This window comes from Vigna unguiculata, chromosome 7 (assembly GCF_004118075.2).
Source record: "Vigna unguiculata cultivar IT97K-499-35 chromosome 7, ASM411807v1, whole genome shotgun sequence".
NCBI classification, from domain to species: Eukaryota; Viridiplantae; Streptophyta; class Magnoliopsida; order Fabales; family Fabaceae; genus Vigna; species Vigna unguiculata.
In genome coordinates, this window is record NC_040285.1 from 36,429,357 (window position 1) to 36,452,326 (window position 22,970).

General features: G+C 30.2%; 2 protein-coding genes across 2 annotated transcripts; one reads left to right on the forward strand and one right to left on the reverse strand.

Moving 5' to 3' along the window:
• Window positions 1-855: 855 nt before the first annotated feature.
• LOC114190246 (putative methyltransferase C9orf114 homolog) lies at window positions 856-6,530 on the reverse strand. Its single transcript, XM_028079053.1, has 11 exons — window positions 6,285-6,530; window positions 6,136-6,183; window positions 5,602-5,766; window positions 5,423-5,489; window positions 3,916-3,980; window positions 3,405-3,483; window positions 2,643-2,758; window positions 2,451-2,530; window positions 1,800-1,869; window positions 1,355-1,432; window positions 856-1,271 (listed from the first exon to the last, which is right to left on the reverse strand). Exons 1-11 carry the CDS (start codon window positions 6,480-6,482, stop codon window positions 1,209-1,211), a joined length of 1,029 nt encoding a protein of 342 aa, XP_027934854.1. The 5' UTR covers window positions 6,483-6,530; the 3' UTR covers window positions 856-1,208.
• Window positions 6,531-19,126: 12,596 nt separating this feature from the next.
• On the forward strand, window positions 19,127-20,428 carry LOC114190341 (protein FANTASTIC FOUR 3-like). Its single transcript, XM_028079183.1, has one exon. It carries the CDS (start codon window positions 19,348-19,350, stop codon window positions 20,338-20,340), a length of 993 nt encoding a protein of 330 aa, XP_027934984.1. The 5' UTR covers window positions 19,127-19,347; the 3' UTR covers window positions 20,341-20,428.
• The last annotated feature ends 2,542 nt before the right edge of the window (window positions 20,429-22,970 follow it).

The window sequence follows — 22,970 nt, forward strand, 5'->3', positions numbered from 1 at the left end:
GCAAACGGTGTTAAAATGTTAACGGAACAGTGACATGGTGGAACTGTTTGAGTTACATGTCAAATTTTTGGCAGTGACATTGGCACAGTGAAATTTTATGGCCGTTGTAAGTTTAAAAGTTAGTGAAATTGATTTGGGGAAGAAATGAGGGTTTCAAGCAAAATTGTGACTAGCAAGAAACTTGTATATAATCCAGTTGGTGATTTGGAATTCCTGTTTGAGAAGTATGTCTTGCCACCACAAACGAAAAGCCAGAACAGAAATCAACCAAAAAAGTACAACTTTTTAAACACTAACCTGAACCTAGTTGATGCTCCAATCTCGAATGACAACCTCCAAGCGCAATCTCGAAGCGCAATCTCCAAGCTTCAATCGCAAATCACTCTCCAAGCGCAATTTCCCCTCTTCGCGAACCCTAATTGATGAACAAGAACCTCCACCACCCAAGAACCCTAATTTTCCCCTTTCTCACCAACCCTAATTTTTCCCTCTCGACCACTCCAATACCCAATTTCAGTTTTTCACTCAATGATAACTCCCGCTGCAGTAAACCCTCAATACAAACTTTTTAATTTTTTTTTCACTTAACCATGTTCTATCTTTTTACGTAATTCAAATTTTTTTCCCCAATTTCTTTTTAACTAAACATTGTGCCAAGGTGTGCAATCATATATTCAAAAATTTGACATATAATCCAAACAGTTCCACCGTGTCACTGTGCCGTTAATAATTTTAACACCGTTTGCTAAAAAGACTCAATTGAATACGATTTTACAAAAATAAGGACCAAATTGAACAAACAACGAAAATAAGGACCAAATTGAATAATTTTGACAAAAATAAGGACCAAATGTATATTTAAACCAAAAAGTTATGTTATTGATGTTCGTAGAGTAGTGATCGTGAAATTTAACAACTGCTTCCTACTGTAGTTATCCAATAGATTCAATAACAATTACATTCCTCAGTTACATGTATAGATGGAACACTTGTATTTGCAAGTTTTACAACCCAGGTAAACAATAAATAGTGTTACAACTTCCAAAAGATTCAGTAGGAAAACTCCAGCCACATAAGGGCCAGTTTGGGAGGAGGCAGAGGCACAATTTCTAATTTAGCTTTTCAACTACTGCCTCTTTGTCTCAGTTTCAGCCACAATTTGGGTAATCAATGCCTTAGCAATATGAAACTTTGGACCTCAACAATATTCAACCCTCAAGTACTCGGTTGATTGGTTCTTGGAAGTACTGAAGAGAGATAAAAATAGCTTCCTGTTCAAAAAAGATGAAAAATGACTTAAAACATAATCAATAAGTTAACCATTTGAGGAGGGAAACAATTTGTCAGACAGTACCTCTGTTCGAATTGTTCGGCTCCCCTGATGAGGACACGTATTCAAATATAAATTGAATATATCCTGTGCATTTTTTCCCTGCATATTTTATGAGCAAGAGAATTTATATCCAATACATAGTTCTTTTTTCCTATGTAAACTCTATAAAGAGTACTTAAATTATGAGAATATCCAATATCACTCTTCACGCTGAATTATAATGAAATTAATACATAAATCATTGCATGAGAACCTAAGAAAGACAAGCATCTCATTGAAAGAAGAGTCTTGATGATATTCAGGATTATGACCTATACAGTTTTCCATTTTTTCTAGTAAACCAAACAGAAGTGTAACATCAGAACAGGGAAGCACTCAGCGGTTCTGGCAATTTATGGAATCTCTGATTTGCAGCAGTCTCACAATTACATCCATGTATAGATAACTAAAAGAAACTAAGTAATACCTTTAAGTTATCATCTTCTTCAATACTTTCTTCCAACCCAGCCAATCCACCAAAGGCAATCAACAAATGTCTAGCAATTCAGAGAAACAAGCAATTTATTAATCAATTCAGGTAAAAAACTTGCATCAACAGACATAATTCTTTTAAACTTTATACTTCAAATTTGGTCAGTTTAGAGAACCTCGTTATAAGTAGGAAGTTACATAGATAACAAAACTTTTCATACATCAGCCAAATTTATAATTGCAAAAGTCAATATTATAATAATAAGAAACCAATTTCACAACATATCAAAGAACCCATTCCCAACACAGCCCATATAGCATTTCTTGACCATATTGACCCAGACTCCAAAATGTATAAAAGAAACAAAGTGCTTGATGGTCATTATTGAATTGTTGAGTTACACTAACTTTACTGTCTCGTGTCTTAGGAGCAAGCCGTAGTTTGCAATCAGCACCCATTTGGAAAATTATCATTTTACAAATATATGTTAACGAAAAGAAAAAAAAAATGCGGGAGGGCTTGCAAAACACCATATCTTAGAATTATAAGCCTTTTCACTTAAAACAGCAACATAACGAAAAGCTAAAATCAACATCTAAGCAATCTAACATTAATTATTATGCAGCAGATGTTATAACACAGTACCTGAAAGAAGGAATTTCAAGATCAGATGACTTAATAATCTGACCGTGCTCAGAGGTACCAATTATAAAATCATAACCACCCTGCCACATTAACAAGTCAAATGAAGGGCTCGTGAGTAGAGTTAGGGTGGAACAACAAAATTAGACTAAGGATATTACAAGAATATTTGTCTGTGTAGGAGGGGGATGATACCTTGTATGAACAATCCTTAAATACTGAGCTAATATTATGTGCATATCGTACTCGATATCCCCAATATGCCCCTTCTTCACTAGGCTTAGATGACGAGACAACCTGGCGTGGTAAATCTAGATGAAGTTCACTGTATATCAGCTTAACATATACTGAAAATGTTGAATGCATTTGGCACTCGTAAATGTAATTTCTTCATTAATAGTTTAATATGTAATCAAGGTGCAGTCTTTCCTTTTAGGTTCAGAATTATAGAACTTTTGCAGCAATGATTTGACATGAACATGAGGTATTTGACTGAATGAATATGGTAACTTTCCATATTTAATATATTGGACAGAGATATGTAATTCCTCTAGAAAAAATACAGGCATCACATGTTCTGCTTGACAAACTTGAAATAAAAAATGGAGAAATTGTGTAACAGATTTTAATATAAAAAATATCTTTAAAACAAAAAGGCTGGATGACCTTGATTTCAGCACAGGAGACACAAAAGAACTTCAAGATAATATTGTTGAGGATATGCAGAAATGTATGGGTGAAAAATCAAGCCCGCAATAAATAAAAGGAATAATGTCAGTCAAATAAAAATCTTTTGCTCAATGAAGAAGAAAGCAAGAAGAGAGGGAAATACTTTCAAAAGAATATACCATTGTTTTATCAATTATAGCTAATGTTGTACTGTGCAATTTTCATCAAGAAAATATCATCAAACATCTAAAGCAGATGTAAAAAGAAAAGAAGCAAGGATCGTATTACCAGAATCCAAATTGCGATTGGTACCCATGGCAACAGTTACTCTTTTTCCTGGTTCAAGTATTTGGTCAACAATAGCATTCTGCATATGATGTGTACTGAATCAGATCATAGACAAACAAACTGAAGTCTACTTCATAACCATATTTAAAGAGTAGAAAGAAACTGATCAAAGTTATTTAACGTACAAAATAAAATTAACAATCAACAACTGTTACAACTCGCAAATTAAAATGGAAGATAAGGAAATGAAAGTAAGCGAAAGGAAATGCCATGATGGTATTTCTAGACATCATTGTTGAACTTGTGGTCAGATGCTGAAATCCAAACTTCATGCTAAACATGAACAAAAATACGGATAGAAGGATATGTCTTGCCACATGAAAAATGAAAGAACAAAGACAGAAGAGAATCAAAAGGGACTAACATTCCCTCCGCTCCCCTAACTAATACCAAAAGTATTAAAAAAATGTTTAGCTTCGGGCCAAGAAATGTACAATATCTATGTCCATACCTTCACTAGCCCAACATCAACTAGTGTTGCCCCGGAGTTTGAGTCTCTTTCTTTTACAGTAACACCTATGAAGTTATAGCAATATATCAAAACCTGGGTATAGTAACAATGGAGAAAATAACAAAATGTAATGGCAATGCCAATGCTAAAAACGTTTCTACTTTAACAGGTTTCTCTGTGAGTAAAAGAACAGCAAAATAAAGAGGATAAAATGTTCATTTAAAGTATTCAGAAGGAAGGCGCCAATACAATAAACATCACCAACCAGCTACACCAAGTATTATCCAATCAAATGAGATAGAATAATAAATTAATTGACACCATTGAACTCTATCAAAGACCAAATGTGCTACTAGAGTAAAGTCCTTTTTAATGGTTTCCCCTAAATTTTCCTTAGCTTTTCCCCTACCCTTTCTATCTGAACTTTCTCATCAAGGGTATCATAAAATTTTTGGAGGCTCTATTCTAGTCATGATCCTTTCCCCCCTAATATTAAAAATAAAAACATACTTTTGAAGAAAAGGCTGGTGCAAATTTGTGAACTTTTAAAATCAGAAAAATCATCAATTAGCGAAGACTCTGTGCAGAGGTCTGCTTGCACAGGTTGTTCTAAAGGCCCGTTCTCACCAGAGCCTCACTTCTCAAATAAGGAAACCGACCCTTAGATGAACTCCTTCCCTATTCTTCTTATTAGGCATAATACTACAACCATCTACCAAATAAATTCATTCCTAATTGTATCTTTTTTCTTAATCTTCATTTATACTTCAGCCTTCTTGTCTCTACCACACTTACTTTTGCTCGTTAGTGATTCATTGCCCAACATTCACTGCCATAGATTATTTCTAGACTAAAAGTTGATTGGTAGAAATACTCTACAAGTTTATATGAAATCTTCGATCACAAATTACATCCAGCTTAAATGCTACATGTTCCTCAAATTAAAGGCTCAACTAATCCCAGCAAAAACTATTATTTCAAATCTTTACATATTTACCAATTACTCTCATGAAAAGGCAACATTAACTGCAATAAGTTAGGTACAGCTGGTTTTGTTATCCAATTATGATTGGATTTTACTTCTACATTGATAGCCAGTATCAATTTTTAATATTGCACAAGTTTTTCAGGTATTGCACCTAAATTGATATTTCTCACAAAAAGCGTATTTTCGGGAATAGATAGCAGAAGTATATGAAATATTAATGATATCCACGGATCAATTTCTTTAAAATATCCATAACTAAATTCAAATGGCAATTTAAAAAGTGTGACAGCAGGACCATATGGAAATACTTTGTTCCCAGTATAAAGGTTCTATATTAGCCTTGCCATCTGACCTAGCGATACCAATACACAGGTGTTGAGTTACAATCTATATTACAAAGGCCAACTCACACAATCATGGAAATTGATCATTTGCAAACATGTATATAGAAAAAATAGAAGTACACTTTCATCCACCACAAAAAATGAATAGCAATTAAATTAGAATGTGATGGCCTACCTTCTCGATACGGACCCCACTCGTGTTTGCGCAAATGGTGTGGAGCATCAAGGGGTGGCAACAGGCCCTGCACACAAAGTGCAATACAAACATCTAAAGTCAGGGATGGACTTACAGTCAACAAAACTAACAAACTTCAGAAATGTAAGGAAAGAAGCAAGTTAGTGGATTGCTCCAACCACAAATCTTAGGCTGTTATGCATTGGAAAGAGAGCCTTCCTCAAATACTGAGGTGTCTCAAGGTACTGCAGGATTCGCATCAGAAAAGCAGCACCACTTTCATCATCCAAATTATCCAGCACGGAATCATTTTCTAGGTTACTTTTATTGTCAAACACAACCACCTACGTGTAGAAATAACAAAATATCTATATCAGAAAAAAAAACCCAATACCAAGAATAATAACAATAAAGATTAATAAATCATTTAGTCTATGTCAACTTCTTTTTTCAGTCTGTATGCCTAATAACACGATGTTTTAGTCCCCATAAGCAAATTTTAAACGTTCTAGTCCTAGTTTTCTGACAGTGAAAATGGCAAAGAATGGAGGCAAAAGGAATAAAACGAACAAAAAATGCAGATGACTAAAACATGGAGCTTTCAGGTATAATACGAAAAGTTGTTGCAGGCAAAGGGTTAAAGGACTAATTAAACCTAATAAGAAAAAGAAAGATAGGAGAATGTAGAAAGCCTGGAGTGAAGGTTTATGAACCTCGTTGATTCGGAAAATGGTTGCGGCACGAGCGATTTGACCAGCCAACTGAAAAGGGAAAACAGTATTAAAAGAAAAAAAGGGATATTGAGAATGGAGAGCGAATGAGAAAATGGAATAACGGAGATTTGAATTGAAGGGTATCCTACCCGCGTAGCGAGCTCGAGAGTTGGAACGTTGTCAATGATGGAAGCAGGCACGGCCATGCTAACTGTGGGTATTTTCTTCCTCTTACTATTTTTCTTGAGCTTCTTCTTATTGCGAGAATCATCGTTGTCGCCATTGTTGCCGTTGAGCTCTGCTTCCACCTCGGTGTCTGTTGTCTGCTTCTTGTTCTTCTTCGCCATTCCTAGTACTACGCCTTCCTTCGACTTGGAGGGTTTTCTTGGGACCTCCTTTTTATTCATCTTTTAAATATCACTTTATAAATAATAATAATAGATTATAGGTTTAATTGATAAATTAATTATGAGTTAAAAATGATTTAAATCCTTATCTTTCCAGAAATTTTAAAATTAGTTAATTTTAAATTTTTATTAATTTAATTATTAATTTTTTTATATATGTAAATTTAATATTTTTAATTAAAATTTATTAAATTTATTTAAAATTTCAAACGCGTTTTATAGAATTTTTTGACTTAATATTCAAACAAACATTAAACAATCCTGAAATGTAAAATATCAAATAAATCTAACAAAATTTGATTAAAATAATTAAAGTCATGTATTTAAAAAAATGAAAGACTAAATTGATCCAAAATTTTAAAATAGACTAATTTCAAAATTTGTTGAAAAAGTTATTTAATGCATTAATTATTTAAAAACATTCGTTTTTTGAATTAAACTTTTGTCATTTAAAAAATCATTCAGTATTACTCAATTAACAGAAGAACTCAAAAAATATAATTATTTTGAATGTAAAAATTAATGAATTTAATTAAAAGTTGTTTAAATTTATTAAAAACTTATAACTTAATTAAATTAGATTATATAACATTCAGTTTTATGTATAATGATGAAGTACACTGTTCACTGCACACCTAACCGCATCACTGGGTAACTTATGTGAGAACAAATTTGTAATCTTCACCTCGTTTTAGAAAGAAAAATAGATATCAATTAAAATTGACACCATGGAAAAGAAAAAATATTTATTTATATTGATAATTTCCATTTCTTTGGAATAAACTAGTAATTGCAGTGGTCTACGAAGTAGAGTGTGTGTATAAATATTTGAAAAAGAGTGAGGATGTGACGATAGATGTGTGTTTGACAAATTAAAAAGGGGAGTGAAAATAGTATAAATTGGGAGTGAGAATAACAATACTGAAAGGGAAAATTTTGGATCCTGTTGGGCCCAGTCAATAGATAGGCTCGTTTCGAAAGATAACGGCAATTCTTATATATGTCTCTCGTAACTGCTAGATACACCATTTTTTTCTTTTCCTTTCTTATTAAATTTACAAGTTATTGAAACATTTCAGTAATTATGAAAATTTGAAAGAGCGATTTACATTTTGGAATGGAAGAGAGGTAAGGAATAGAGTTATTTAGTAATTAAAACTAAATAGCACTCCCATTTGTATAACTTTTCTTAAATTAGAAAATAAATTAATACAAGTACAAAAGCACATAGACATTAAAAAATATAACACGTCCAACTAATGTGTTTGATTAATAAACATAAGTTAAAATACTTTTTTTCTTCCATTTTTGTCAAGTTTTATCAAATAAGTCCTAATTTTTGTTTTATGTTCAAATAGGTCATAATTTTCGTCAATTTTGTTTAATTTGATATTTTTTGTTAACACCGTTTAAATCATTAACGGTTATGAACAGTGACTGTTACATGTCATTTCGTTATTTTTTTGAATTTTTTTTAAATGTTCAAATGTCAATCCAATAATATGACACGTGTTAATTGAATAAAATTGACGAAAATTGAAATCTAGTTAAACGCAAAACAAAAATTAAAATTTATTTAACAAAATTTGATGAAAATTGAAAAAAAAAATATTTTAACCTTATCCTTTCTTTGTGGTAGTTGAATTGTGTCAAATAGATAGACAATAAAACGGTCAATTTAGCTAATATAATCCAATCTCTAAACAAATAAGGCGACACAACGTACTAAAGAGTATTGAAAATCTTGACCGTTCCGTTAAGAGAAGGTTAGTGGATGGGCATGCTAATACATTTTCTATTTTTAAATTTTATTTTTTATTCAATTAAAAACAAATTTAATAATGTCAGTGTACTTTTAACATATTTAATTATATAAATATTTTTTTAACTTTTAATTGATAACTTATATATTTAATAAGTTAAAATAATTATTATATTTATATGTTAAATTATTTCATTATAATTAATAATTAAAATTTAATTATAAACATTAATAATTTAAATTATAATATTATTATAAATATTTGTATTTTTAAAATAATATACTATAAAAATAATATTTAAAAATTATTTTTTATTTTTAGTTTTAATTTTTTAAAATAAGAAGTGAATAGGTTAGTCTGTTCCACCTTTTTCATCTATCTCTGTCATCTTGATAGATTATACGAGACAAACTAAAACTGGCCGGTGGATAAAAAAAATTTGAATCTGTGCTCTCAACTCACTGTTACCTCTAATTATATTACTAATATTTCATTTACTATGTTATGTTTGGATTTACATATTACTTATGAAGTAAAAAGTAAAAAAAAAAAAAAAAAAAAAAAAACAAGAGAAAATGAAAATTTATTGAAAACTAGAAAATATAAAAATAAGACAAAGTTATTTCATTAAACTTTGTCCTCTATGATGTGTAAACACGAGAAAGTGAGAATATCAATGTATCTAGTATAATTTAGTCTATTTAAGTGTAGAGTCCAAATAAAAGGTTAAACATGCATAAAATTTTGAACCTTTATATTGTTTAGTTTGTTTTATATATATGTTTCTAGATTCTTATATTTATTTTATTATCTTTAAAATATTTATTAAATATACTTGTTTATCTAACATAAACTTCCATTACAGTTTCATATCTGCTATGCTTTACTATTTATTTTGATTGACATATTTCTTTTAGTATTATATTTCAAAATATTTTAATCGATTAATACGATACTAATAATATTTCAAAATATTTAAAAACTCACAACGGGATTACTACACTATTAACAAAATGTGAAGTATACTTAACCATTACGTTTGCCGATTCCCACAATAGTCCAATATACATGACCCATATTATCATTATTATTTTTATAATTATGACATATAGTTTTAATTAGTTTAAATATATGAATGATGGATGCTTAGCTATAGCCATTGTCCAATGTTTGCATGCTGTTGCAGAACATTAGGCATTTACTGATAGACTCCTTAAATTGTTTTCCTAGTCAGCGCAATTACTACTTCACACATTAATTAACACGTCACATGTAGATCAACTTCATTGATGCATTCAATTTTTCTTTTAGAAAGTTTTCAAAACTAACATTATTTTATCATTTTTTCACATTCTAACTTTAACAGGGAAAAAGGAGTATAAAACGATGGATTAATATAAAACAATGTTGATAAAAAAATCTATGGGTGAGTTGGCTAATTTTGTTGCTTATGAGATTATGACTTTTTTTACAACAAAAACGCGAATGACATCAACGTACATATTGTGACAGAGTTAGAATGGTCGTTTTCACGACATTAAGAATTGTGTTGTTCGTGACTTCATCATCCCTTAAGCATTAATAATGAGTTTTCTTCTTATTTCTTAAAGGTGTGATCTAAGGTAAAATGAACTTTATTTGGATGTTACTTTCCCTAATCAGAATTTATCCTATTCACTCCCTTTGGATTAGGCAATATTCAGTAAAGGCTTTCATCGTCTAGGAAACTTACACATACATCGTAGGTGATTTTTTTTTTCCCTCAAACACCACCACTTTAAAATCACTCATCAAAACGTCATCTTTTCCATTCTATTTCTTAAAATGTCACTTTTTCTTCAATCCGCTTGAGAAATCGGGTTACGGACCTGATTTTTTCTTCAATCATTCGAGAGACTCATCAATTTTATTATTAACGATATTTATGAGATTAATAGTGACTTCAGTATAATAAGTATTGTCATATTTAAATTTTGATAAAAAAATTATAACCTTAATAAAAATAAAAATACTTTAACTATATAAATTTGTTTGAACATTAATATGCAAAGACGACCCATTATCCTAGCAAATTTAAAATCTCCAGTTGATTCATTACAATTACAACGTATTTCATTTTTAGCACAAGAAAATAAATATAATCTTTAGACAAAATTTTAATTATGTTAATTTTGTTCTAATGTTAATATGCAGTTACGATGGCCTTATTTTGTCCTTTACATTTTATAAAAATTTAAAATTTTGAATGGTTATTTCAAAGTTAACTGTTTATAAACATTAATCTTTCTTTTAATAATTATTAATGACTAAATTCATATGTTAAGAATTTAAATAAAACTCTCATAATTAAAATTGTTGTATTAAGATAATAATTTTGTTATTATACTAAGAATGAGATATAATAATACGAGTATTTATTTATTTATTTATTTAATAAATAATTATTCATTAAAAGCGATATTTGAGTACCAGGTTATATATATATATATATATATTTGAGAGTGGAAAGAAAAGATTGGTATGAAGTATAGTATTCGAGAATCCATGGGAGATGAGAATATAATGTTCGCGAAGGTTCTTACTGGAGTTGAATTGTTAATAGTCGTACGTCCTTTCCACCAATAAAAAAAGGGTTCAAAGAAAAAAAGAGCCACAGAATTGGATTCACAATATTTGAACTTTTGCCATCGATCTTCTCCTTTTTGCAGAATTCAATTTTCAAAGTCGAAACCGTTGGCTGCGCCGCGACGACACTGCTGTACATTGAACTGTAATCAACAAAAATGTAGGGGCAGGAGTGTAAGGACTTAAATGTAAAAAGAATAAGACGCTCCTTTTAGCGTATGTGTATATATATAATAAGTATAGCGACCAGATGCGAAAGTTGAGGAAAGATGCAAATAAGTGGTTTTGTGACCAAAAAGCGATGGGTTCGTTATTGGAAGCATGGTGATATTTAAGGATCAAAGCTGCTACATAGCCAGCTTGCAACATAGCAGCTATCTATTCCGATCCTCTCAAATTCAATGCTTTCATATGCCTTTCTCTTCCTTACGTACATTCATCCACCCAACTATCTCTAATATCATATGGATCATACAACATCACCTTTTAACATATTACTATGCCTCATCTTACAAGTAGTAATTTATATATATATATATATGGAAAAAACATGTTATTAATTAAAAATATTATCGTTTTTATCCTTAAAGAATTATCATATTAACAGAAAAATAAAATAAAATAAAAAAATATAAGAATATAATATAAAAACTTCAAATGTGAAAACTCCAAATTCGAAGAAAAATTACAATCGTTCACAATCACAAAATAATACTATGTGAAAATTTGTACAATACATAAATTACCTTTCTATGCTTTTTAACCCCAACTACACCCACACTTCCCAAACAAGAATTAAACCTCAAACCTCACAACACTCTACTACAAGATTATAATACAAGCTTAAAATGTGTTTGATTGCTTGAAGTGTGTTTGATTGAGATAAAAAATATCATGGACTTAGAATTCATTACATAGTCATCAAGACACACTTCCTAACTTATTATAGGTGATGTGAAACTTTTCAAAACATATTATTTTTCATATATATATATATATATATATATATATATATATATATAGTTTTACCTTTTATTAATAATACTGTTTTTTTATTTGCTGTTATTGTTATTATTATTATTATGATAGAAAAATCCAAAAACAAATTTCTTATATATACTTAATTAAAAGTTATCTCATCATAAATATAATTAATATATTATCATGTACATTTTATAAAATCCCGGACATATACGTTGATGGATATATGTTAGAGATTCTATATGTAGACTTATAATATACAAACAAGTGAATTAAAATTTCATTTGTATGGTGGTATTAAATTTGAATTCACTTTTCAAGTATTAAAGTTATCCAAATGCATATTTGTTATTAAAAATAATTAATTAATTTATTATAAACTGCAACACTGAATATTTAATTGTATGGTAAGAGGAAGTTATGTATGAATGTACTGCTACAGTGAATGTGGGTTCCGCAGAAAATCTGATTATGAATTCTCTGATATGAAAGAATGAATAAAGAAACGGTTACTGTTGCAGGGAAGGAGCAAAACTGGATCGACCGCTTCGAAAAGAATATTTGGGTGATATTTAAAAATGTTTGTGTTGTTTGTCAGCGTCATCTTGTTGCCCACTTGAAAGCTCAAATGCAGGAACTCCCAAGGAAGCATATTGTAGAATACCAAGATGATAGTAGAATATTAGAATATATATGAAATACCTGTAGAAGTAACATGTACTAATTAATGATACATGTGTGCCAGTTGAGGCTTTGTAAGAACAACTTAATAGCTATCTGTTGTGTGCAGTGGTAGTCGCTGTCTCTGAATATATTTAATACTCATGTTTATGAAGCTTTTCAAGGGCTCGATGTACTTGTGCAATTACCAATTTCATCAACCACCATTAACTGATTGACATGTTTGCATGGTTTACGTAGCAATCCAACTATTTTGTTGAGTTCAAAAGGAAGGGGGCTTAAACAAACTACAATTATTAAAAGGGTGATCGACACTCACACATGGTCAAAAAGCTAGGTTGGGGAAAAAAAATTCGACTTTCTTTCCTTCCTTGTTTAAGCGATCAAAAGGATTCTCTTCTCAGTCCCAATAAAGTCATCATAAATTTTATGGTGAAACAATTTCAAAGCATGGCTAACCTTAGGCTTCAATTAATTAAGTTCAAAAGGACGTGACGTATACTTTCACAAAGATTCTCCATTACCAAAAAAAAAACAAGGCTAAAGAACATGCATTTACATATGGATTCTGATGCAAATAACTCACTTTTCCTCTCTAAAAACAACTTGTCATACCTAGCTAGCTACCTCCCCATAGGTCTAACCCTTTAACAGGAAAAAAACAGACTCTAAAATTGGTACTCAGATACCAAATATTTTCTTTACTCTTCTTTCTTATCAGTTGCCGCACATATAATATATTCTTGTCGAGTTCCCTCACAAAAAAAGCTTCGGCATCAAAGCACCATCTTTAGAACTACAAATAGTTAGCAAGCTTTTTTATATATGTGTGTCTGTGCGCTCTTTCCTGTATATAAAATGTGCCAATGCTAAATTTCGTCAAAATTAGTCTTAATCGTTTTTATAACTAATAGTGAATATCTTTTTGTTTCTCGCACTCTTTCGTGACAAGCTGGTTTTTTTATGTGAACACACTCGAATGTAAGTACGATGCCCAGTGTTTTAGGTTTCTTTTATCAGCTGTGAGATGCCATATACGTTTCAGTTCGTGTTTGCTGAGTTTCATTACGTATTATGGTAATTAAAGCTAACAAAATGTGCATAGTGTAAGCAAATAAAATTGTGGTGCTTGCATGTAAAGGTGCTGATGCTTGTACATAGAGATTCTCCTCTGACGAATCAACATTAGTTCAACTCATTTGAATGTTCTTTCAATACACACAGGGAGGTACCAAAGTTTAAAACTTGATTTCTGGCTAGCTGTAGTGGAATACCTCTCTGTCATTTTTTAGGCTTCACCACCAGATGTAAAAGTGATTTTTAAGTCTAATTCAACTCTACAAAATTAAATTTTAAGATGACGATTACACCCACTTATATATTATAAATTAAATTTATTTTTAGTCGACGTGCAACTTCTAACCGCGACCACCGTAAAGCGGTAAAAATTTCACCCTAATCAAAGATTAAATGCTTAATTAGCAATGAATTGACCTGAAGGAGAGAGAGAGAGCCGTTGAGTTTTAGTTTGGCTTCTTGGAATATTTAAAAAAGAAAGGCAGAAAAATAATAGAGAAGCAGCTTTGTATTGGTGATGGCAGTTCAGAAAGAAAGAATAGGGAGCAGAAAATTGTGTCACGGGGAAGATCTGCGTCATAAACTGACAACCATAATAGGACATGATGAAGATAATCTAAACAAAATTCAAAAAATGGGCTAAAATTCTTGCACTCACTGACACCTATTTCTTACCTTTGCATCGCTCTCAGAAGTAGCATTTTAAGTTTTTAAATACTTTCCATTTCGAGTCAGTACTTCTGTTTCTTTATCAAACTTCTGCCTTTGCATGTTACCATAAAAAGGGCTCTTTTGGTATCAAACACCTTAAAACTCACTACTAAGGAATGTATATGTATACGATTCATTTTCAAGGAAATTAAAATAACAAAAACCTATTTAATTAGTTATTACAAATTACAATATCAAGTTGTCAAAAGAATGTGATCAGAGTATAATATTGTCAGCCACAAAAGCCTACATAATACGTATAATATGGAATGTCAATAAGTTTTCACATTCGAAATAGTTTAAACATGGCCTACATATTTTTTGTGAATAAAATTTTTAAATAAAAAATAATTTTAGAGATAAAAAAATAATTATTCGTTATAATGACTAAATTAGATAATAATTTATAAACTAAAAATTATTAATATCTAAAATAATTTTTTTGTAATTAATTTGTGAATTAAATTTTAAATTAATCTCTAATTTTAGTTATCAAAGATTCTGATATCGAAAAATAATGTCTAAAATAAAGATACTCGAATGGACATGTCTAAAATAAGTAAATATGGATTCACACGAGCTTATGTCAAGAGGATTAACCCCATTATTTGTGTGTTTTGAATATTTTTAATATTTCGTTACAAATGTCATTAAGTCAAGAGGATTAACCCTTTGTCTAAAAATTTTCTACTACTTAGCTAATAAAAATGTTATTGGTAAAAGAAAGTATGAGAATATGTTATTACATAGTTTATAATTTTAATGTAATAATAGATAGGTAAATAGATAAGCAAATGTATATCGAAAAGATTATTTCATTCTCCAGTTTTCCCTTTACTATTAAGGAAACAATTAGTAGTCTGTTCGAAATAATTTTCTCCAAATGATCCTAAAAAAATATTTTCATTTCATTTTTCTTCACTCACCTTCCAACTTATCGTTAGGTCGTCCAAAAAAAAATTAAAGGTTTACTCAAATAACAAATTCAGAAAAAAAAAGGTCTGACATCACCAAGATGTACTTGTTCAGGGTATTTACGGTTCGGTTGATTATTTAAATAATTAAATTACAGTATATTTCATACCAATTTACATATAAGAAATCTAATTTAATTTAATACGATTTGAAAATAATTTCAATTAGATAAGATATTTTGCTCTTGCATCTTTGTTTTGTACTATGCAATACAATGAATATTAAATAAATTTAAAAGTACAAAATAATCACACTAACGTGATAACCATCACGGTTTAAATTATAGTATTTGTTAAATTTATTTAATGACAAATATTAATATAAAATAAATAAACACGTATATGTAAGTAAGAGAATGAAAATGCAGAAATAATGAAGTATTTAATTTTAGTTAAATAGATATTTTAATGAATGTATGTCTTACTTGAGTTAAATTAGATATTAATTTTAGTCTTCAGTTATTCTTTAATTTGAATTAGTTCCACATTCTTTTACTTGTTTATTTTTTATTTATTTTTTACCGTCAACAGCTCTGACACATTGCAGGTGCGCTTTGTTTCACAAAAAGTATGTAAGCAAATAGCTTTATTCTAAGAAAATGATATTATAGCCACTCAAAAGTCAAAATGTTCATAATATATGATATTAAATTAAATACAAAGGAATGTTTTTGTGATTCAACCCTGTATTAAAAAGTAGAAAAAAAAAACTAAAGCTAATTGAAATTGTTTGTATTCTAAGTTCGAATTATCTACAGTGCTTGAATTTCTTTCATCAGAGGTAAAAAGAAAAAAAAAAAAAAGGAAAACGTCATAGTCTAATATTGTTTGAAAATAAAAATGATGGGATTCTCACAACTTTCTCACTGTCAAGTTCTTACGGTAGAAATTCAACTGTTTGTATTTGTAAGTTGCGTCTTACGACAGATTTATCTTTATATATTTTTATTTTTCATTTTAATATTCATTTCTTTTATTAAATATTTCACGAAAATTTGTTTTATTTAAAATTTAATATTTCTAATTACTAATTACTACTTTTTAATCATAAATACTAACTAGTATGATTCTTTTGAAAAAGGTAATTTGATTGAGGTGAGACTTTTGGAATGGTAATCATGTGAATGAAGATGTACCTTTTTTAATTTACTTTTTTTTTTGTTTAAAAAAATGGAAGATAGGAGTTTAGTTTAATCGGTTGAGCAGAAATAAGTGGATAATAGTTTTTTTTTTATATACATAAAACCGATTAAAAAAACAACATAATTAGTAGAGACACTAAATTATGAATTAAACCACTAACTATGGGAATAAACGGTGCGGTGCATTATTTTTTTAATTCTTGTTTACTTGGCTTCCATTTTTATTTTAGTTTTTAGTTTTAATACATTGAATATTATATGTACCATTTGAAAATGTTTTTTCCTCTATTTATTGCAACGCCTTTACAAAACCACATTTTCAGCTGCCTAAGGAAAATAAATTTTTCTATTCACCGAAAAACAAACTTTTTGCACCAAAACTTTTCAAAAGACAGAACGTGGACTGGTTTCGAATTTCAGGACTATAAACAGACACTTTATAACATGAAAGACGTTTAATTATTATATTTTTGAAGTTTGACAAATAGAAGTCCTTATTTAAAGTTTGACTTTCATCGTTGTTAAATGACAACACCTCTTCTAAATACATGCATTTCAAAATAATATTGGTATTTTAAAAAATTAGTCGCAGACAAGGAATTTAAAAAAGAAATGATGTGAATGGCACTAAAACTTGTGTCCTAAGCATGTTGTGGTGTGTTATGATGAATGAATTTGAATTTGTTTGAACATTATGAACCAAACATGTTGTGCCGCGTAGGAGTGACTGTTGCGTTTATCCCAAAATTTGAAACCCTAGGCAGAAGAACATAAGGTGATGGGATCCTGTTTTTATGGTTCAAGATTTTCCCAAAGCACAATCATTGTTGCAGGCAGTACTCAAACATGTACCAAACACCCCATTTGAGTGAATCATAAATTCATGGCAGTAAATAGGTAAAATGTTGATCTTTTTCGTTTGCCCCATAAGATTCTGTTCATAATTTTTGCATAAAGAGGAGAAACAATTAAGAAGATACCATTATGTTCAAAGCCTTGTGTGCTCATTTTTCACTCCTTTTTTACTTTGTTTGAATGAATTAGCAGAAATTGAAGCTAATATTGGCCCTACATGACCCTAAAACCCTAGACAATTATAAATGGAATGACTTAAAAAACAACTGTTGGTAAGATCTTGAATATAAGCACCAAGATATCGCTACACATGTGTGCTCTGCGCTTTTGTTGCCTTTCTTTAAGCGTAAAATCGGGTCATTTTGCAGCCAAACAAAGCCTTTTATCCTTCATTTCCACACAAGAACATGCCTAAAACCCCAAATCTCTGCAAATTTAAACTGTTCAATTCTTCTACCAGGGAAAATTCTACTTAAATCATTGTTAGGTTAAATTGTTTGGTGGTGCTTCTTCTAGTTTACCAAACTTTACATTTTAATTATTATACTTAAAAATAATCAATTTTAGTATTTTTTAATTTTCTTTAGACATTATGAATTTAGATATAAGTGAAAAAGAAATCATATGCCTAAAAGCTAAAGTAAACTTTAAAGCATACTTGTAGATTATCCACGAATATCGGTAGTGAAAGTGAAGCTTAAATTCTTGTAACTTTTGAGAACAAAATTCTTATAACTCGAACAACTCTTAGGTGTGTGTATCTAACGAGGAATATTGGAAAATTTAAGTTTAATTATTCTTTTGACTTCTTTTCTTTAAAGTATCAAATTAGTTCTTTTTAAGCTTTAATTTGGTATCGATTTTAAAAATCGATGCAATTTGGTGTTTTTTTTTTAAATTTCTTGAAATATATCAATAATATTTTATAAAAATTGACATTATAATTATGTTAATTATATCAATAAAGCAAATTATCTTTATTAATTTTAATTTTGATAAAACAAATTATCTGTTTCAAAAAATTTAACAAAAAGAATCAAATTACATAATTTCTTTTTAAATCAAAATCAAATTAAAATTTAAAAAAATTAAGGACAAATTTGAACAAAAAAAAGATAAAAAAGTAATTAAATAAAAAAATTACTATTTTGATAGAATTTTTTGAAAAAAAAAAACTAGAATAGATAAATTGTAAAAAAAATTATACAAAATTAGATAAATAGTGTTTTGGGAGCATTATTTTAACTTTTTTTGTTTCAAACAATATACAAAATATTATTTTTATTTTATTATATTTTTTATTAAAGTTGTGATTATGAAACACTAATTCTATTTTATTTTATTTTTTACTGAAATTATCCTTGATAAGCAGGATTTTTATTTTTTTTTGTCCATCATGACAGAAAAGTTAAAATTATATTTACCAAATATAACTTTAATAAAAAAAATTGTGGATACTAAATACTATTCCTTATTCCTGTATCGTGAAAAATAAAAAATAAAAATCATGTTAACGAAAGGTGAGTTTTTGTGGACGAAGTACTCCTGTGGAACTATGACTAATTCAATTTTGTAATGGTTTTTACAAGTTGCTGTTTTAGTTATGTGTATGAGAATGGTAAATCTTTGGGTGCAACATGATGTCAGTAAACAAAATACTTTATAAAGAAACCCTCCCCTCGTTTTTCTTATTTCCAAAATTCACTTCTCTGTTTCTTCTGTCTCATTTAAGAATTCTATATATCAAGTGGCTCTACTCAAAAAAAAAAGAAAAAAGTGGTTCTCAACAAAAGGCTCTCCATTTGGTAGCTGCATAGGCACTTTTGGGGACTACAAATTGGTGACCACCCTCCCTCACTTCTTCCCATGCCAATGCTCACAACTCCTTACATTTTCTTCTCTTCTCTTCTCTTCTCCCTCACACTATAAAACCTCACTCTGCAACACTTCTTCTTTTCACCACAACAAAACAGACACCCTTCAAAAAAATCTCCACATGGCTGCAATTGTGTGCCACGGATTGCAGTCACACTCCCAACTCGCTGAGTCAATAGCACTCAAACTCAGACTCCCTGCCTCAAAACCAAACCCTCCTCAATTCTTCAAATCCTCTTTCTGGGATTCAAATTCAAACTCAAACTCAACCTTCAAACCCCACACCGAAGAGAACAACAACTCCACCCCACGCACACCTTCTAACCCCACCTCCTCTTGGACCTTCCTCGAAGCACTCTCCAACGTCTCAAAACAACCATCGCAGGAGCAAACCACCTACGTCCACCCTCACCAGAAACGCTCCTCGCTCACCCTCAGCCCACGGAGCCTCCAACTCTGCACCGAAAACCTCGGAAACGAAAGCGGCAGTGACAGCGATGAGAGCAGCATTGACATGCTCTCTGCGGTGAGCACGATTTCGGGGACAAGGGAACAGACCCAAGAGGGGCAAACTCGTCAACTTTCGACAGCCAGGAAAGCGAAAGCGCAGAATTTTCCGCCCCCTTTGACGACGATAAGAGGATCGGAGCCTCTTCGCGTGAGACCCCACCGTGAAAACGGCAGGCTGGTGATTGAGGTCACCAAGGTCCCACCGAGTCCCTTGTGCTTTAAAGCTGAAAGAAGCCATGGCCGACTTCGCCTCTGCTTTTTGACAAACCCCACTCCAAGTTTTGACCCGGAAGAAGAAGATGACGCAGAAGAAAACGAAGTGTTAACCAATGAAAAAGAATTGGAAAACGAAATCATTGGACGAGTAAAAGACACCGAAGAAGAAGAAGACGAGGAAACAGAGGAAGAAGAAACCGGGGATGAAAAAGAAGAAGAAGACGAGGAGGAGGAGAATTTGGGAGAGGAATGTGCTGCATGTGGGTGTGTGGAGAGTGATGTTATTGTAGAAAAGTACGAAAGGCTGAGAAGATGCAGAGAAGGTGGTGACCACGAGAACAATGAATTGTTAAATTGGAGTGACTCACTTTGTGTGGTTACTTCCTAAAGCTAGTTAGCTACCTGCTGCTGCCACTCCAACCTTGAGATTTTTGTGTCTCTAATTAATAAAAATTTTACATTTGTCCTTTTCCTAATTTCTCTTTTTGTCCTCTTTTTTCTATTTCCTTTACGTGATGAATCATTGAATTGCCGTATTTTCCCATAAACTATGGCTGTTGTCGGCAGTTATTATCGTTACTCTGTTTCGGAGGGCACGCACACGAACATGCGCAGAGGCACGGCTTGTTTGGGTAACCCGGTGAGAGTTTTTAATTTTAATTGATTCAATCAAAAAGCACGTTTGGATAGCGAAAATCCGTGGTGACGGAATGCAGCCTAATTTTGTTAGTGTGAATGGTATGCGATTCTAATAGTCTGAGGAAAAGCGAAGAAAAATGGTGTGGACAAGGGTTCTTAGCTTGTCCTACGTAGGAGAAACACATGATAGAAGTTGGTGCACGGTGGGTGTGGATGTCTCGGCAGAGGTTTTTTTTTTTTTAAGATTAAATTATTAAACCTGTTTTAGTTTTTTCGGTATCTGTTGTTATGTTTATGTAAATTAAAAAATTTTATTTGGTTACCGAGCTTTAATGTTTTGTTTGATATAGATTTTTGCATTTGTTTGGATTTAATAAGTTTATGAATCTAATAACACGAACAAAAAATAAACATTTTACAAACCAAAACACTTAATCATTTATGTTTTGCTTGAATCGCTTGAAAAGCCAATCTTTATTAACTAGGGAAAATTATTTGATCAAACTATAAACCCAGTGCTTGAATTCATATTTCACATTACTTCAACAAATTCACATCACTTGGTCAATAAGAATTTCATAGGAGAAAAAATAATTTGGTCTCTTTTTTCCTGAAGTGACCAAACAAGTATTTGAATGTCTTATTTTCAATGGAGAGAGAACAGACACTTACTTCTCTCGTTCAAGCATTAAATTATCACTCGTGACTTCGAGTAATAAATTACAAACTTTTATAATCCACTTCAAATTTCATACATTTTTTTTTTTGTCAGTACACTTATACGATTATGGTTTCATAGAAAAAAATAATAATTGGTCCGATCATTGTTTATCAAACTAAGTTATAGCTTGAATGAAAGATGAAATATTCACTTAAATAACCAATCAAACCCTTGAATTATAGATAATGCTTTACATATAAAACCAACGTCACCATCTGAACTTCACTAATATGACAATACAGTACTAAAAAACAACAGTAACTATATAATTATTGTACGGTATAATTAAAAAAATAATTTTTATATTATATTTTTTAAAATATTATTATAATTTAAATTAATAACACTTACAAATTAACTTTAAATTATTATTTATAATAAAGTGATATACCATATAAATGTAATAATTATTTTATTTTATTTAATTAAAAATATTAACTAATCAATTAAAAGATAAAAAAATATTTTATATAATTAAATATATTTTTAATATTAATTTATATGTATATATATAAACATAAATAAAAAAACTTAAAAAAAAAAAACAAAATAGTGACAGGTAAGCCTAGTATAACCTACTGTTACCTCCTGTATGGAGTTTGTTACCTTATCATTATTGATCCTTATCAGTTCAATCCGATCCAATTTAAATGAATCACAGATAGATCCGACTAACAAATTTTGTCAACCCTAATAATTGTACATTGTTTTTAATATTTATTATATTTACTCGAATATTGAAGACTAATATACTAAACAATAAATTTTATATCCAAAATCGATCACCCATCTTAACACATTTTTAGCATATGGTTATAAAAAGCCTTACAATTATTAATTAAGTATATAATTAAAAAATATTAACCACAAAACATTGCCAAAAAAAAAATGTGATTAGGTCATACTTGAGTTTTTTCTAATCATCCGTACAAATTAAAGTGGAATAAAAATAGTACAGATAAGTAAACACTCAAAATATAAAAATGTGAGATATTACTGTGAATCAAACTTTATGGATTTATAACGTCTACCCAATTTTATAGGAATGTTTTCTGGTTTTTATTTTAAAAAACTTATTTCAACACATGTTATAATTTAATTCTATCAGGACATTACACCGCATGGACGTTGTTAATAAATATCTTCTCAATATCATACTAATTAGTAGGGATGGCAACGGGGCGGGGCGGGGACGGGTTTCACTATCCCATACCCATCCCCGCATAAAAAATTCATCCCCATCCCCATACCCAAACCCAACGGGTATCAAACTTTTTTTCCATCCCCATCCCCACCGGGTAACGGGTATAATCTCGTACCCATACCCGTACCCATGTTCTAACTACTTCAATATTAATTTTTATAAAAGAAAAAAAATTACGGTAAAGAAAACATAATATTATGAAATATTCAATATTAGGAGGATTTTCTTTGATGCCAAATATATTAAAATAAATTATAATTGTTTATATTTTATATTAGAATACCAAATAAAATTTCATGTGAACCAAAACATTTATTAAATTTGCAAACTACAACATTAATGAACTTAGTTGATAAAATTAAAAAATATTTCAAAAAAGTATAAAAGGAAAACAAATATTCAAATTAAAATATATTTTAAATGTTTGTTTACTTCAATTTTTTAAATTCTAATG

Coding starts and splice junctions, on each gene's coding strand:
- LOC114190246 (XM_028079053.1), bottom strand. CDS start 6,482: ATGGCGAAGAAGAACAAGAAGCAGACAACAGACACCGAGGTGGAAGCA. Junction 2,531..2,642: donor TTAAGGATTGTTCATACAAG/GTATCATCCCCC, acceptor TTAATGTGGCAG/GGTGGTTATGATTTTATAAT. Junction 1,272..1,354: donor GCCGAACAATTCGAACAGAG/GTACTGTCTGAC, acceptor TTTTTTGAACAG/GAAGCTATTTTTATCTCTCT.
- LOC114190341 (XM_028079183.1), top strand. CDS start 19,348: ATGGCTGCAATTGTGTGCCACGGATTGCAGTCACACTCCCAACTCGCT.